A 16284-nucleotide genomic window follows, 5' to 3' on the forward strand; every position below is an offset into this window, starting at 1 on the left:
AATCAACACTACTGCAGAGAGAGCACTCGATCATAACCATTTTCAAAACAGATTTCCTGAAGTTAATACCGTGATGTTTATTTCATGTTGGATCAACGCACATGAAATTTTGAAAAGAAAAGTTTACCAGGTTTTAAGCCAGCAGTGAGCTTCACGTCTCTGATCGGGCTCTTCTCGTGGGATTGAACGGTCACAACCAAACAGTACATTTCGTTAGTCAGGGCGGGTGGGTCATGTCGCAGATGGACCGAAATGTTTGGAACTCTGGAAATGATCCTTTGGGGGGAAAAAATGCTAGCTAAGTAACTGATCTAAAAACAACAGCAAAGTATTCAAAGAAGTGAGCCGGCCCTCCACGACCCGCCGCAGCCCGACTCACATGGTGCTCGCCTGGATCACGATGCCGTCCCAGTGGACCTCGCTGTCGGGGAGCCTGGGTCTTCGTTTGAAAGAGCGAGAAGCCTGCAGGGCCTCCTGGGCGGATGCGGCGTCCCCGCCACCTCCCTGCCAGTTCAGGACCACACACCTGCCCGCCTCGCTGCCCAGAACCAGATCCACGGACGTAATCTGCGAGGAGGAGGTCTGTCAGAAAGGCCACCTCGACGGTTTGTCACCACCCCCTCCCAGGAAGCCTCGGGGTGGGCTGCTGCGCTACGGAGATCCTGGGACCCGCGACGTGACACACAGGTCGGAACACCGTTCGGAGAGCCTGCTCCCGGGCCCCTGTCAGCTGGGACGCTGGCTAGTAACCCTGCACCAGGTTTCAACCTCTTCACCTTCACACGAGGACAATAACCCGACTCTCCAGCTGAGACGGGCCGAGCGGCAGTTACCTCAGCACCTGGGGTGGTGCCCGAGGGAGCAGACAGGCAAGCAGTGGCTGCTGAGCAAAACTAACGAATGTTCTGGTAACCACTCACCTCCTCCGAACCTAACTCCAACTTCCACACGGACTTTTCCTGATGACACCAACAGTACAAGCAAGGAAATTTTTTACTAACTGAATAAATGTCCTTTCCACTAAATCTATTTGCAAATATATTTAATAGCATTATTAATTTTGATTTGCATCTGGTAGGCTTCCTTGGGGTATCTTGCAAAAAGATTTTTTAAAACTTCCTTAGTTTCTCATAAAAAATTAAAATATGACATTAGGGGTTTAGTCAAAATCATGAAGAATTTTTTTAAATGAACAAGCAAAAACTCTGGATACTGGTTTACAGATTATATAATAAACAGATTCACAAAAATTGCTATGGGAATACTGGGGGTGCAGTCTTATGTTTCTGTCTGAGAAATGGTCCCAAGTTCAGATTAGGCTTACCTGTCCCATTCCAGCCATGGGAAAACAACATTTCCTGAGAGGCTTACCCCGTCCTAACTGCTATTCCAGGAAATTTATACTAACTGATTTAATCCTCATGAAACACTAAGAGGTAGGTAACATTATTATTCCCACTTTACAGATGAATAAACTGTGATAAAAGTGGTCAAGTAACTGCCCAGGGCCACAAGCAGGTGAGCTCGAAAGCTGGAACTGAAACCTGTGGAGTTTGGCTCCAAAGTTTATGCTCAAAAAAATGAGTTTCATCTTATATTCCTGAAAGACATTTTAATTATCTACATTAAATGAACCCTTTAAAGTACCAAGCTTTTTAAAAAGATGCAATCAGCAATGTTTAAACATCAAAATGATACCACACCTTAGTGTGAATTATGTCATATTTTACAAAATATAATTGCTACATTATAGAATGCTTGTGCTCAGTCACTCAGTCATATCTGACTCTTTATGACCCATGGACTGTAGCCCGCGCCAGACTCCTCTGTCCGTGGAATTTCCCAGGCAAGAACACTGGAGTGGGTTGCCATTTCCTCCTCCAGGGGATCTTCCTGACTGAGGAATCAAACCCAGGTCTCCTACATCTCCTGTGTTGGCAGGTGGATGCTTTACCTCTGTGCCACCTGGAAGCCCACATTACAGAAAATATATACACACACATATACATGATATATATAGTTAAAAATTCCTCAACTGATTATACAGGCGTTAAAGATAAGGCTGGTCTCATGTGTTAACAGGAAGTGATGTCTAACACACAACACTATCTAGCAATTTAAAGCCAACTACTGAATATTACGTATAATATATTCCCACTGAAAGGAAACCTATCAAAAAACCATAATAAATGATTTCCCTTGGTAAGTCCAAATGGAAGATTTTCATTTTTAACTTAATAAACTTAAGTATTATTGAAATTCTTTCTGATGCATGCTCATTATTACTTGTATCATTTAAAATATTTTTTAAACACATTTTATAACTAACCTCAATTTTCTTTCCTACATCTTCAGTTTTTGCAACAAATTTAAATAAAAACTTCCTTGTTTTACCAGGAACTAAACACATCTTGCCTTGAGTCAAATTTTCTAAAACGTCACTTGCTTTGGATGCTTCTTCGATTACACAGAACTGGTTGTATTCCTGAAAAAGACAAGAGTGAGGGTCACGGTTTATGTTTCTTAAACATAAATTTCATGCTCTTGCTTTAAGATTCTCCAATTAATCAGAAGGAATCCTTGGGTAAGGTTTGTAGTTGAATAAAACATACTAATCGTCAAGTGACCCGGGGTTGCTCCTGCCCTTGTTCCCAAAATGCTTCTATTTTAATGGGGTTGACATACACTGAATTTTCTCAGGTTCGCCACGATGCTAAGAATATTGAAAATCAATAAATGCTTGCTGGTTAACAGCTCAACATACTTTCTGGGTCACCAGAAAATTAAAAGTGGGCTTATAACTGAAACAGAATATAATCAAGCACTTGGCTACATCACACTACAAAAATGCTCAAATGTGAGAAATATACTATCCCAATTCTGCAGAAAAAAGTTGCTAATATATGGGCACTATACCATGTTTGAGCTATTCGAGAAGTTAACTGTGATGCCCCCAAAGGAATGAAACTGGAAGAGCGCACGTTTACACATTTACTTTATATCCATCTATTCCACTTTCATTTCTTTAAAGTCAAAAAGATAACAGTTTTATGTTGCTAAGTTGCTTCACTCATGTCCGACTCTGTGCAACCCCATAGATGGCAGCCTACCAGGGTCCCCCGTCCCTGGGATTCTCCAGGCAAGAACACTGGAGTGGGTTGCCATTTCCTTCTCCAATGCATGAAAGGGAAAAGTGAAAGGGAAGTCGCTCAGCCGTGCCCGACCCTTAATGACCCCATGGACCACAGCCTACTAGGCTCCTCCATCCATGGAATTTTCCAGGCAAGAGTACTGGAGTGGGGTGCCATTGCCTTCTCCAAACAGTTTTATAATGAAAAGCTAATACTAATGTGAGAATAAAACAAATGATTTTGAAAATCTAATCACACTCATTCTGAATATATCTTGTTCGAAATTTAAGTTACATATTACAAAACTTTTCTCTATGTATAGACAAAGGTCATAGGTTTCCTAAGCAGGAAGTGAAAACAAAAGTTAGAATAGGAAAACTGTAAGACTTGCACTGCGGACACAGAAGTTGAAAATTATAAATACATTTATTTTTAGATAGACTGTATCATACACCTATTAGCGAGAAACCTACTAAGACCTAAAAGTCACTAAGTTCATTTTACTTCATTTAATGCCAGTTATGGTACAATACATACATGGTAAAAAAAAAAACACACACACACATTAAAAGGTACCATTACCTGATTATTAAAGCTGATACAGAGCTTAGAAAACCGAATGGGATGTGGACAATCAGCCTTTAGATAAACATCAAACTGCACAGGAACATCGACATGAAAACTTGGGGCGTGGAACTTGGCTTTGCATTGCACTAGGAACGGAACAAAAGGGGCCAAGTCAGACACCACCAGACGTGTAGCCCCACACATGTTATTCTCCAACCAACATCTGCTCCTCAGAAAGGAAACATCTCTCCTGAGTATTCTAACTGACTTCTGAACTTGAAGCATTTCAACAGACATAAATGCAGTTAACTCTTTAAAAAAAAATTTAAATGAACTCTACCTCCAAAACCTCTTTAATTTTAAAAGCATGCTTGCTCCTGAAATATAACTGACATATGATTTTAAAGAAAAAAGAACCATTCTGTTATTTTTAGCTTATTTCAAAATACCTGCCTAGATAGGAAAGCATAAACCTTTTAAATAACTGTTTTTTCAAATGTGTTTCAAATAACATCTGAACTAAAAATGAACCCAGCAGAAAATTTTAAGACCTAAACTAAGTATTTAAAATTCTGACCATCTTTGTATGTCGATGTGGAAAGTAAAAAAAAAAAAAAAAAATTCGGTTTATCTACAAAATGACTGTATTTGGAAAATTCTTTGACTTTTATTATTCTGCATCTATTTATTTCTTAGAAAATGGACAATTTCTCTAAGATAATACTATAGATGCTGGTTACCCACCAAATGGCACAAAGTCCTGTACTCCTATTGTGAAAACATTGCTGCCAGCCAGAGAGATTCGGTCCACCCACAGCTTCTGAGCAGTTTTCACAGCTAAGATATCACAGTCAGGTTCAGGATCAGGACTTTCATTCTGCACCAACATGGAGTTAAACATTTGTTCAGCTAGTTATAAAAAAAATACACATATCCAGATACAGATTTTATATATAAAGAGTTCCAACCTACCATTAAAACATTTATGAGGTTTTTTTCTATCCGAGATTTCTGATCATCTTTCAGCGTTGAAGCTAATAGAAAGGAAGAAGCAAAACATCAGAACTATAGGACAGGCCAAGTGAGCCCATGACCCTGTACAGGTATTAGGAGGGTAAGCCCCAAGTAAGCCCAATACCCCACCTACAGGTATTAAAATACTGTAGATAAATATCTCTTCTAAAATGGCTAAGCACAATTTCAGAAAACTGACAGCTCAGCTTTCTAAGTCAGCCTCAACACTTTATGTATGTGCATTTGAACTCTTCTGTGAACAATTATCTTATGCAATAATTTGAAAAGTAAGGCAGAAGAAATCTGTTCTTCTCAACTACAGTATGACCTTCAACTGTATCAAGTTCCATTAAAGTATAAACCCCTTCTCTCAGCAAAGTGACCAGCAGGTGATATAGTACTATCAGATATTTGATACTGAATTATGTTTCCAATTATAAGAAGCTTAAAGAGTCTCTGTAGTTGTTAAGATTCCAGATTTTACTGAAAGAATGTTGTTACCTCTGCCAAGGAGTTCCAGGGAGTAAGTGATGTAATCTTTCAGCTGGGCCATGAGGTAGGAACACTTCAGAGCCGTGGTCAGTATAGACGTGAGCAGGGTCCACCACCCTTCACTCCGATAATCACACATCACGTAATCCAGCAACCTGACAGAGGGCGACATGTCAGACATGCTGAGCCAGCCTCACACGGCAGTGTAGGAAGAGTTCATGGAGAAACGAAAAGCAAGTGCTTTACTCGTTTTATATAAACTTCAGAAAAATCTCCCTGAAATAGTTCAACAGGTATTTTCACATTAAATAAATGTGAGGTTTGCTAGGAGTCTGAAAAGGACTGTACCAATAAACATTACTTGGAAAAAAAAAAAAAATCACAGAAACGGTATTTAACAGAAGTGGGAATAAACATGGAAGTAATAAATCCTCCACTACAAATTTCCGTTCTCATTTAGCTGCAAGGGAATCAGAATGCTTACAAAAATAAATAGTGAACAGGACTCACTTCAAAGCTTTGGTATAATCCTTTGCATAGTAATACTCCTCTCCCATTTGAACCACTATAAAGGAAACAAAGATTGTATGAATGTAATCTGAAATCTTGTATGAGTATAATCTGAAATCCCTCAAAAGTTGCATGAAGTCATGGCATGTCAGGGATACATACTCAGGTGACTCTTCATTCTTGGACACTTATATTTCTTAAACTGCGCAACAGCATTGCTTAGAAGAGTTATTATTACTTCCTGTTGGGAAAGATAAAAAGTGTTAAACATTCCAATAAAAATAATCTCATGTTTTCCTTGAAAATACAGTTTGTGTTGAGGGAAAAAAAAAAAACACAAAAACTCACAGAGTGAACAACACTTCTCTCCTTTAGCTGAATGGCAAGAATCCCCACCTTCTCTTTTTCGGGATCCGAAAGATCAAAGCCTGTGTAAGAGAGGACACAGCCCATTTCAGATAGCTCATTGAACACAGATCCTCCACACGGACATTGGATGTGTGCACTCCTTGAGGCCTTTACTACAATGTACTTCAGACTCTTCAACATTCTAGAACTCTGAAGAGTCTAAGAGGCGGCTCTATCAGCATGGAATCTTCGGGGTGGCCTCTGTTCTGAACGGTGCGATACTGAGCTCAGTACTCTTTTGCTCAGTGGAAACGACCACCTCAAAAGTGATATTAAAAAAAAAAGTGGTATCAATATCATTCTCTAGATAGAATATATTTCCTAGACACCAAAGTAAATAATTTCTCTCTTTTTAACTTTTTATTTTGCATTGGGGTATAGCCAGTTAACAATACTGTGATAGTTTCGGGTGAACAGGGAAGGGACTCAGCTGTACATATATATGTATCCATTCTCCCCCAAAGTAAATGATTTCTTAACACTTAAGGTTTAATGGCCACAGAAATTGCTCCAAATAAGTGTGTATAAAACAAGAAAGATGCAGAGAAATTATTTTTAAGGTAGTACAAGTAATGTTTTAAAGTGTCAAATATAAAAATTGGCCACAGTGGCTTACTAAATTCTTTAAGACAACAGATGTCCACATGTGTTGATCACATCATTAGCTATGTTATTCTAAGATGCAGTGATAGAAACAACACATTCTAAAAAGTAAATCTTAAAAAAATGTTTAGAATCTAAAAAAGACTGAATATATGTATATGTATAACTGATTCACTTTACTGGACAGCAGAAACACAATATTGTAAATTAACTGTACTTCAATTTTAAAGAATGCTTAAAAAGCAAATATTGCTACCTCAACATAATTTGTTATATTAATGCAGCCAAAGGAAAAATTAAGATAGCAATCTCTTGCCTTTGGAGACTGACAGAAAAGGAAAAAGGAAAAATCATTTACTGAGTACTCCTTGTCGCCATGATCGTTGTCCATAGAAGTCAAGAACGCCTGCTTGTGTTTCTAAGGGATCAGGGTTGGGATACGTTACAGAAGCCTGTAAGTTAAAACACAACCCTGAATAAGTTTATACAACCCATCACTAACCAACTCTTCCCTAATCATTGTCAGAATAAAAAAGCTTTCATAAATACAAACCACACAATTAAATATCAAAGTTGTGACTATTTTAACACAAATTGAACTTTTTCACAAAATTAAACAAAAACTGTTTAATATTCCATGTGGGCGTTCTCAGTTGCTAACTCATGTCCAACTCCTTGCGACTTCATGGACTGTAGCCTGCCAGGCTCCTTTGTCCATGGGATTTCCCAGGCAAGAATACTGAGAGGGGTCAGTTCAGTTCAGTTCAGTTCAGTCGCTCAGTCGTGTCTGACTCTTTGCGACCCCATGAATCGCAGCACACCAGGCCTCCCTGTCCATCACCAACTCCCGGAGTTCACTCAAACTCATGTCCATCGAGTTGGTGATGCCATCCAGCCATCTCATCCTCTGTTGCCCCCTTTTCCTCCTGCCCCCAATCCCTCCCAGCATCAGAGTCTTTTCCAGTGAGTCAACTCTTCACATGAGGTGACCAAAATACTAGAGTTTCAGCTTCGGCATCATTCCTTCCAAAGAACACCCAGGGCTGATCTCCTTTAGAATGACTGGTTGGATCAGGTAGTATCATAAAAATAAAACTGAATAAACCAACCTGATTCTAACAAATGATTTAATAATAACTTCTCTACATTTTCTTTTTATTTATAAACCAATAAAAATATATTACAAATTAAACTTGATAGTTAAACCATATATATTTTTGTGTAAATAAAAATGTTATCAGAAGTTTTTTAAAAAAAGATGATTTTCTTTTATTGTAAGTGTATTAAGTCCTGGTATTGGTGGAGGAAGGATATTTTTGGCACCAGGATTCACAAATTTATGCTGCTTTCCTTTTCTTTTTTTTTAAAATAACCTTCTCCCCTCTGAAACCAAAACGTAAAAAGAGTTTTTGTTGAAAAATAAAGAAAACTTCCAAAAGGAAAAGGATAAAAATTTAATTACCTGTAGACCTACCACCACTATTAACAGTGTGTACATTATTCTTCCAGATTTTATATGTGAATGTTTACCTGTCATCAGCTAAAATAATTTTTCAACCTACTTTTTTCATTTAAATACATTCCCTATATCTCACCATATCACTGAATATTCTTCCAAAACATTATTTTTCATGGCTATGAAAAATAGCCATGCTATTTTTTATAACAGCATCTTCTATTCCACATTTTAACAGACTTCCTACAGTTGTTTACATTATTATTATTTTGCACTACAATTAATAGTTTTATAAATAACTCTTAAAACTTATCTCTTAGGATCCCTTATCTGCCTTAGGCTTCCTGAATATGAAATTCTAGGTCAAAAGGTAGGCATGATTATATAATTACTTGACAGAAGTAATTACTTGACAGAAATATAATTAGTTGACAGAAATATCATTTTACACTCCAGCCAGGATTTGCAAATGCCTGTTTATACATATCCTGACAAGACCTAGTTTTAATCGCCTTTTAAAAACTGTGCTCAAATGATAATATGACAAACTTTAAAAATATAAAATATACAATGAAATTATACACCATATCCAAATAACATGGTAGAAAATAGTCTCGGTATATTATGATTTAAGGGGGAAAAATTCAAATATTTAAAGTACTAAAATGCAAATTGCTTTTTTTTTTCTAAACAGTTTTTTAAGTAGCACTGTTGTTTAAATTCCCCTAATTTCAGAGAAGAATTTTGAGATCTTAAGTGAAAATAAACTGATATAACTATATGAATGCAAGTGTCTCTATCTATGTACATAAACATACACATACCATGATTCTACTTTAAAAGGTGCTTATGGAGTAATTGGTATTTAGATACAAACATGCAAGAGAAAGGCAATATAAAGTGTCAAGTTTAAAAAACTATGCAATTAGTACTCTTAAATAGATTCTTTAGAGTTTTCCATGGAGGAGAACCCCAGGAAGAGAAAGAAGTCCAATGACGTCCTCTCCACTGGGTCAAAATAAAGCACGTTGCTCAGTGTCCTTTGCACTGCAAAACAATGAATTTACAGTGTGGCAAAGGCTAAACTGTGGCTTTTATTTTAAAGCAACTTTTCCTGGTCAAAATCACTAACTTATGGCTAATCAAAAATCAGTTCTTCAAAGAAAAATGTCTGCTTAGTTCATAGGTGAAAAGAGAGTACTCAGGCTAAAACTGAAAATAATCCTAATTCCTGAAAATATCTACGATAAAAACTCGTTATAGGCAAAGGCTTGGAAAAAAATTATCAATGCCAACCAGCTTTATCCTCTTTCAAGAGAAGGTTAATAAACTTCCTAATTGCCAGGTAATACAGGAGTCAGTGACTTACTTCATGGTTACAGAGGGCTTTGGCAAGCTGTTTCCGTTCCTGGGCATAGTACGCTGCCTGCTGATAATAGAAACCAGGATTCTGAGTTTGAATAGCTGTCAACCCCAACTTAATAGCTTCATCAAATAAATCTCCGAAGGCCTGGAATCTTCAAGGGGAAAAAAAAAATCAAGAAATTTTAAGAGAGAAAAGAAAAAGAAGCTTACTTCTATTAATACTAGTCTTTCACCCGGAAACCATAACCTCAGAAGACTGTATCCAGAAAATGCCACTGGTGAGCTGTAAACTGTGGGGATTGCTTTGTAAATACTAATACACACTAATTGTAGGTTACAGAAAAATTCTCTAAGTCAACTCTCCCATGCTAGCGAGTCTTTATAAATGTATCCTCAAACCAGATGTCAACACTGTTCCAACCACTCAAATACATTCACGTGTCTGGGAAACTTTTCATTTTAGCAATTTTTTGTCATCAGTCTCAAAGAGCAAATTCCATATCAGTAGGGATATTGTCTATTCACTGCTATATTCTCAGTGTCTGGACACATGGCAGAAACTTGATATATATATGTGTGTGTGTGTGTGTTGAATGAAAGAGATGGGACCAGTAAACAGCTGATTCCCATTAAGGAACTGTATGAATCAATATCTGCCATTACACCAAACATGCTGGATCATTAAAAACCTACTTACTGACAAAAATCTTAGTGTAATTTATAACCAAAGTCCATGCTAACTCCATTCCTCCAAATTCCAAGAATTTGATTAAAAAAAATTCTGAAAATAAATTTAAAACATACTGTTTAGACATCCATGCTGCATGCTCAAAAGCCAACTCCGCACTTCCAATTTTTTTCTTACACAAGTCAATATGCTTTCGGAACTGAGCGATTGCATCCAGCGGGGTGTTGTGTTGAAAACACAACCTACAGATCTGCAAGATGTAAAACCAACGCCAAAGTTAAGAAGAAAACGAAACTCAAAGGTGTGTTTATTTAAAAGTATATAAAATTTGAGACTAACTTTAAAAAAACTACGAAATGTCCATCTCTGAAGTTCAATAGAATTGAAGTACAACAAAACTGATTTTCTGTTAGAAAAGTTATCTAAAAAGGTTATGTCCCATCAATTAATGAAATAAAATTATTCACTATTTGTAGTCAATCTATTCTATACCTTAGAAAGTTTCGTTAAAGTATAGCATAAGGAAATATTAAACCCAGTGAAGAGCCTAAAGATGGGCAAAAATAAAATATTTCCCACAGGTAACTGAGAAAGGACAGACGAACTTTCAGTTGTAGAATTGTCAGAAAGCTAAAGATATTCTGCAGCACAATAAAAGCACAGTAGCCTCTGTATCAAAGAAGGATCACAGAAATTCTTGAAAAATTTTTCTCTGGGATACTATTTCAAAGTAATAATCTATACGTATGTAGGGTAAATGAAAAAAAAAAAGAAGAAACAAAGCCTAAATTTATTTCTACATGCTTACTGTTGTGGCTTGGTCACTCAGTCATGTCCGACTCTTTTGCAACCCCATGGACTGTAGCCCACCAGGCTCCTCTGACCATGGCATTCTCCAGACAAGAATACTGGAGTGGGTTGCCATGCCCTCCTCCAGGGAAGCTTCAGGGATCGAACCCATGTCTCCTGCTTGGCAGGTAGATTCTTTACCACTGAGCCACCTGGGAAGCTCACATACTTATTAGCAGTTTTGATTTTATTTTTTAGGTAAAAAGGAATAAATGAAAAGTTGTTCTCTCATCCATCCCTGTCCCTTGGGGGTCCAATTTCCCCCTCTAAAGGCAACCAGCTCCTGGCATTCGTGGTATAGTCTCTGCTCAGACAAGTATGTGCATGCATTTACATGTGAACTATTAATATTATTTTCATACAAATAGCATTTCACTAAATATACTGTTCTGTGCCTCACTTTTTTCACCTACCAATATATTTTCGATATTCCATTTCAATATGCGGAGCTGCCTCATTCTTAACAGTTGTGTATTTCATTGTTTGGAGTTATTTATGTTGACCAATCACTTACTGCTGGGTTTCCAATCTTTTCTTATTACAAGATGCAATAAATATCCTCATACACGTGATTTGTAAGTCTTAGCACAGACGTGGGATAAATTTCCAGAAATGGAATTGCTAGGTCAAAAGGAATGTGCAAATTTAAATCTTCACAGTCATTATAAAAAATAGTTTCTGCAGAAGGTGTACCAAGCTACACTTACACGAGTAATGAATCAAGTGTCTGTCTGCCCTCACATCACTAACCCGGAGACAGCCTCTTTAAAAGATGGGTGCAGAAAGATGAAAAGCACAACACACAGCCTCTCTCATCTTCCGGAGGTGTCTACTTCTGCCATATACGATCTTAAAGTGCTCACGTAACAGGTATCAAACTTTTCTCTACGGGGAATAAGTACACTCTTTCTGGACCTATGCCATTACACCAAGGAAGCGTACCCAGTTCTAATAGATCGCATCTTTTACAGTTCAGTACTAGAGGCAGCTTTCTTCTCACTGTCTCCTGCGCCCACTTAAATACAAAAGACCCTCCTGGAGGAGTTTTACAAAGATAAAACCGCTCTAAATGAGAACTCTGGGACCCATAGCTCATAACCAAGCACTACAATTAGGCTGCTAAGAACCAGGGCAGCCCTTGAGATAAGGGACATAAAGGAGCACAACACAATTAACCACCTGGAGAAGGGAATGGCAACCCGCTCCAGTATGCTTGCCTGGAGAAGTCCACAGAAAGAGGAGCCTGACGGACTACAGTCCAGGGGGGTCACAAAGAGTCGGACACAACTGAGTGCCTAACACAATTTATCAAGTGATCACTTTTCAGAGCAAGTGACTAGTCAGGATTTTCAAACCTTAAGTGGACAATCCCATATTTAAAGCCAAATATTCCTTATTCTTGGAAGTAGAAATATTACCTTGTAGTTTATAAATCCTGCCATGGTCTTAATTTCCAGAATGTTAGTTTCATGGGCTCTCAATTCATGTACAAGGTTATAGGCAGTCCTGTAATTCCTAATATAAACACGGGGAAGGCAGTTAATCATGATGCCGGTTGATTTTAAGGAAAGATTCCTATCAGCAAAATTGCCAGAAATAACAGAGTCGATATTTACTCAACATGTCTTAACACTCAATAGCTTCAGCAACAACATACACAGATCAGTCTCTGATGTCCTGGAAAATGACACACTGATATATGTGGGATGAGTCAATGTCTTTTCACTAAGAACAGAACCCACAGCACGTTGTTCGGTCACTAACATCTGTCTACAGCTGACAAGAAATAAGTTGAAAAAACAAAAGTAAAGTTGAAAATTGACCAAGAGTTACATGGCAAAATTAACATTCTGTTAAAAAACAAGTAATTTTTAAAAGCATCATTGTTGAGCTCCTCAAACAGACATTGTACGAGCAAAGAAGGAGCCATCAAGACAGAGATGGGTCAGCAGCTTTAAAGCCAGGTTTCTCTCCACGTGACGTGGGAACCACTGGTCTAGAGCACGGGCTCAGTGGAGACACCGTCAGGGCAGCTAGTGCTTACGGAGAGAACAGGGTGAGAAAGCAAAGTCTGACAGAAGACAGAAGGTAATGAGAAAAATCGCAGTCTTCTCCAAAGAAAACCGCGCCTAACTTCTCCAGGTAACAGCTTTCTTTCCAGCACTGTTTTTGAACAGAATTAGAATTGAAGGTGTTTCACTAATACCATGGACAATAAATACACTACCTTTTAAAACCAGGTAAAACTATATATGAAGTTGCTGAGATTTATAAAACACGATTTGGTGTTTAGCACCTCATCAGAAACAAAAAAGAAGAGGTTCCTGCAATATTCTTCTGAATGACAGACTTACTTATAGTTTTTCTCTATTCCACTCCCAAGTATACTTAGTCCTTCCTCAATTTTAGGATAGAAAGCTGGTTTTTATCCTTTTGCTACACTGGCACTGTCAATCTTAAAAAATTCAGTTAAGCTAGAAAGAGATGTTTTACTATATTCTGTGTAGCAAAATAAAAGCAAAGGGATAAAACATCTAACCACTGCCAACGCCTCTGCAACTATTCTTCAAAGTGCTAAACAGAGCCTTTGAATAACAGATGATGCTACTGGCAGGTATTATAAACTGAAAACAAATTAATTAAAATCACAGTTGAATTGAATAAATGTACTACACACCTTAAAAAATTCAGTCTGATTCAGATAATGTTCAGTACATATTAAACTTTGAAAATCAGTCTTCACACAAGGGTTTTACTGAGTATACAAATGAGAAGCAGGCAACAGGATGGGAAAAATTTTAGTACTCTATTTCTTTAGATCATGAAATTAATTAAATTAGAACAGAAAGCTTTCTAATACTATAAAATTTACTTCTGATAATAAAATGGATATTTTTCCCAAAAATTCAAACATTATATTCCATTTATCTCTAGAAAAATTAAAGTGAATATTACGAACCTGAATCTAACCAAGATAAACATTTTAAAAATTAAAGTTTGGTTGTGATTCAGAAATTGCTCTTAATATGTTATTGTTAACATAAAGAAAAATCTAGTTTGACAACTGTTAGAAACTTACTTCAGAGCATTTTGTGTATCTTGTTTCAACTCACTGAAGAAAGCTATTTTGAACTGATGTCTAACAAATAAAAGCTGAAAAAATAGGAAAAAAAATACATTACACATCTTCTCTTAAAAATATAAAAATAACAATGCTTGTTAAGAGGAAATCTAAAAGTATAAAGGAAAATATTCGAAAGTAAGGTTCAAGGATTATTCCAGTAAACAAATGTAGTTAAGAAGGCTATAAAAGTACATCTTCATGAGCTTTAAGGGCAAAGAGGACAAAAGGTAAATTAATTTTTAAAAGCTTTAAAAAAAACTTCAAAAGTACAGAAGCCATTTAAAAACATCAAAGTATTTAAGAACTTTAATCTCCTCAAAAATAACTGATGATGAATAATCTGCTCTAGAATGCTGCTACTATTTCCTTCTCTAGGAAAAGACATGTACCTGGTGTGTTGTTTTATTCAAAAATTCTTTATGAGATTTCACTCTTCTAATCTCAGTGTAGTAATAAGTCTGTGCATGTTCATAAAAGGCATTTTCTAATCTGTTAAAAAAAAACAAACATTCAAACACTAAAGTTACTTTAAACCAAAGTGTTTTCAAGATTCACATTTCTAAGACCTGAAAGTAAATCCTGACAGAAATAATGCCTGATTTACTTCTTAAGATAAAAAGTAAAACAAACTATAAACTAAATTTTTAGGGAAAAAAAAATCTACAAATAAGACCCACCAAAAGCCATTTAAAATTATTTACTGTCTAAGAAATAATCAATAAAAATAACTCTTACAATTTGTAAAAATTAGGTAAGCTCTAATATTACTCCCATTCCAATTATTTTATTATTTTATAAGTATGAAAGAAATAAGATATCTAATACTCAATTAGATTTGACTGTTTTTGCGACTGTAACATTTAGGGTTTAAAGATAAAGAAAACTAACAGGAAAGGGACCGGAAGTGAGAACTAGCAAATGAGGTGAAAGTAACATTTGTGTAAGTTAAATCCGGCTTCATTCTATAATTATGAGATTACAGAGGAACCAAATTGCCTGAAGATGGGTAAACAACTCAAAGTTCTGCTTATGAAAATAAGTATGTATCAGCAGTATCTTCCCAGGGATGAAAGAAAGCTGACTTCAAAGTCAGACAAAGATTGATCTTCAAGGCTCTTCCTCCTTGGAAGAGTTCTGAAGTTATAAAAGGGTTTCAATACATCTAAGCAAAATGTGCAAAAAAGTAAAATAAAATGGATTAGTCAAAACTTAAATAATTCAATATATTGTCTCGGTTATTCACCTTATAATATAACCCACAAGGTGGTCTGTATGGGGCAGTACGAACAAAGACTTTCCTGACAGCTCACACGCGTTGCATAAGGCTGCAGCCCTTTCTGAAGCAATGACATCTTCTCCTGTTGACAACAAGTTCCATAAAGAGAGATAATCAGTATATTTTTCCTAATGAACACTTCCCCAAATTGGTACAATGTAATTAAAAAAAAACTCAAGCCACTTTTCACCACATCTGTAGGACCCCAGGGGCCTTGAGAGCTCTGTGGGGTGCTTAGAAGCTGTACCATACATCTCTGTCATAGAAAAACACTGTGGAATTTTCTACAGAGCCAAGACAGGCCAAGGAATAACAACAGATATACCACATAACAGTTTCAAAAACCGTAACTAAAAATAAAAGCAATAAAACCATTCATGAAAATGGTTTGGAAAACTATTTAAGACGCTTCAAGTTTCAACACAGAAACAAAAATACATTTTGGCTTCTAAAGTTTGAGATGGTAGAAGAAATAAGCACTTGAAATAAGACATTTTCTTATAGAAAATTAGAACCACCCACCCCCCCCAGCACTTTTCTTTGCCCTACTGGAAAAAAAAAAAAAAAATTATGTAAGGAATATAATTTCAACGAGATCTCAAAAGCGAAAACAACCTATAGTTGTTCACTATAGGGTCAATTAATGTGTGCCTCCCTAGGTAAGGTGAATGGAACTAGGGAGCAGGACTTGAGAAGATCGGCACTTTTTAATGTTTCTAATTTTTTTATAATAAGCATTTACTCCTGTGTTATTGGCACTTTTTTAAGGTTAACACACCATCTTTCACATAACTGAATGCA

At 36.7% G+C, this 16284-nt stretch overlaps 1 protein-coding gene across 3 annotated transcripts in view; it reads right to left on the reverse strand.

Annotated features, from left to right (window-relative positions):
* The window catches only part of TRAPPC11 (trafficking protein particle complex subunit 11), a 39043-nt gene that overhangs the window by 14854 nt on the left and 7905 nt on the right, over positions 1 to 16284 (reverse strand). For all 3 annotated transcript variants that reach the window (XM_070364335.1, XM_070364336.1, XM_070364337.1), the window contains exons 5-21: positions 15451 to 15565; positions 14597 to 14696; positions 14163 to 14236; positions 12502 to 12598; positions 10351 to 10484; positions 9551 to 9698; positions 7084 to 7177; positions 6063 to 6142; positions 5877 to 5955; positions 5715 to 5769; positions 5214 to 5359; positions 4671 to 4732; positions 4443 to 4575; positions 3714 to 3844; positions 2330 to 2485; positions 380 to 567; positions 128 to 276 (exon numbers count right to left, since the gene is read on the reverse strand). In XM_070364335.1, coding sequence (XP_070220436.1) covers positions 128 to 276; positions 380 to 567; positions 2330 to 2485; positions 3714 to 3844; positions 4443 to 4575; positions 4671 to 4732; positions 5214 to 5359; positions 5715 to 5769; positions 5877 to 5955; positions 6063 to 6142; positions 7084 to 7177; positions 9551 to 9698; positions 10351 to 10484; positions 12502 to 12598; positions 14163 to 14236; positions 14597 to 14696; positions 15451 to 15565 — 1941 coding nt within the window. The remainder of the gene's footprint in view (positions 1 to 127; positions 277 to 379; positions 568 to 2329; positions 2486 to 3713; positions 3845 to 4442; positions 4576 to 4670; positions 4733 to 5213; positions 5360 to 5714; positions 5770 to 5876; positions 5956 to 6062; positions 6143 to 7083; positions 7178 to 9550; positions 9699 to 10350; positions 10485 to 12501; positions 12599 to 14162; positions 14237 to 14596; positions 14697 to 15450; positions 15566 to 16284) is intronic.

Source organism: Bos mutus, chromosome 27, assembly GCF_027580195.1.
Source record: "Bos mutus isolate GX-2022 chromosome 27, NWIPB_WYAK_1.1, whole genome shotgun sequence".
Classification (NCBI taxonomy): domain Eukaryota; kingdom Metazoa; phylum Chordata; class Mammalia; order Artiodactyla; family Bovidae; genus Bos; species Bos mutus.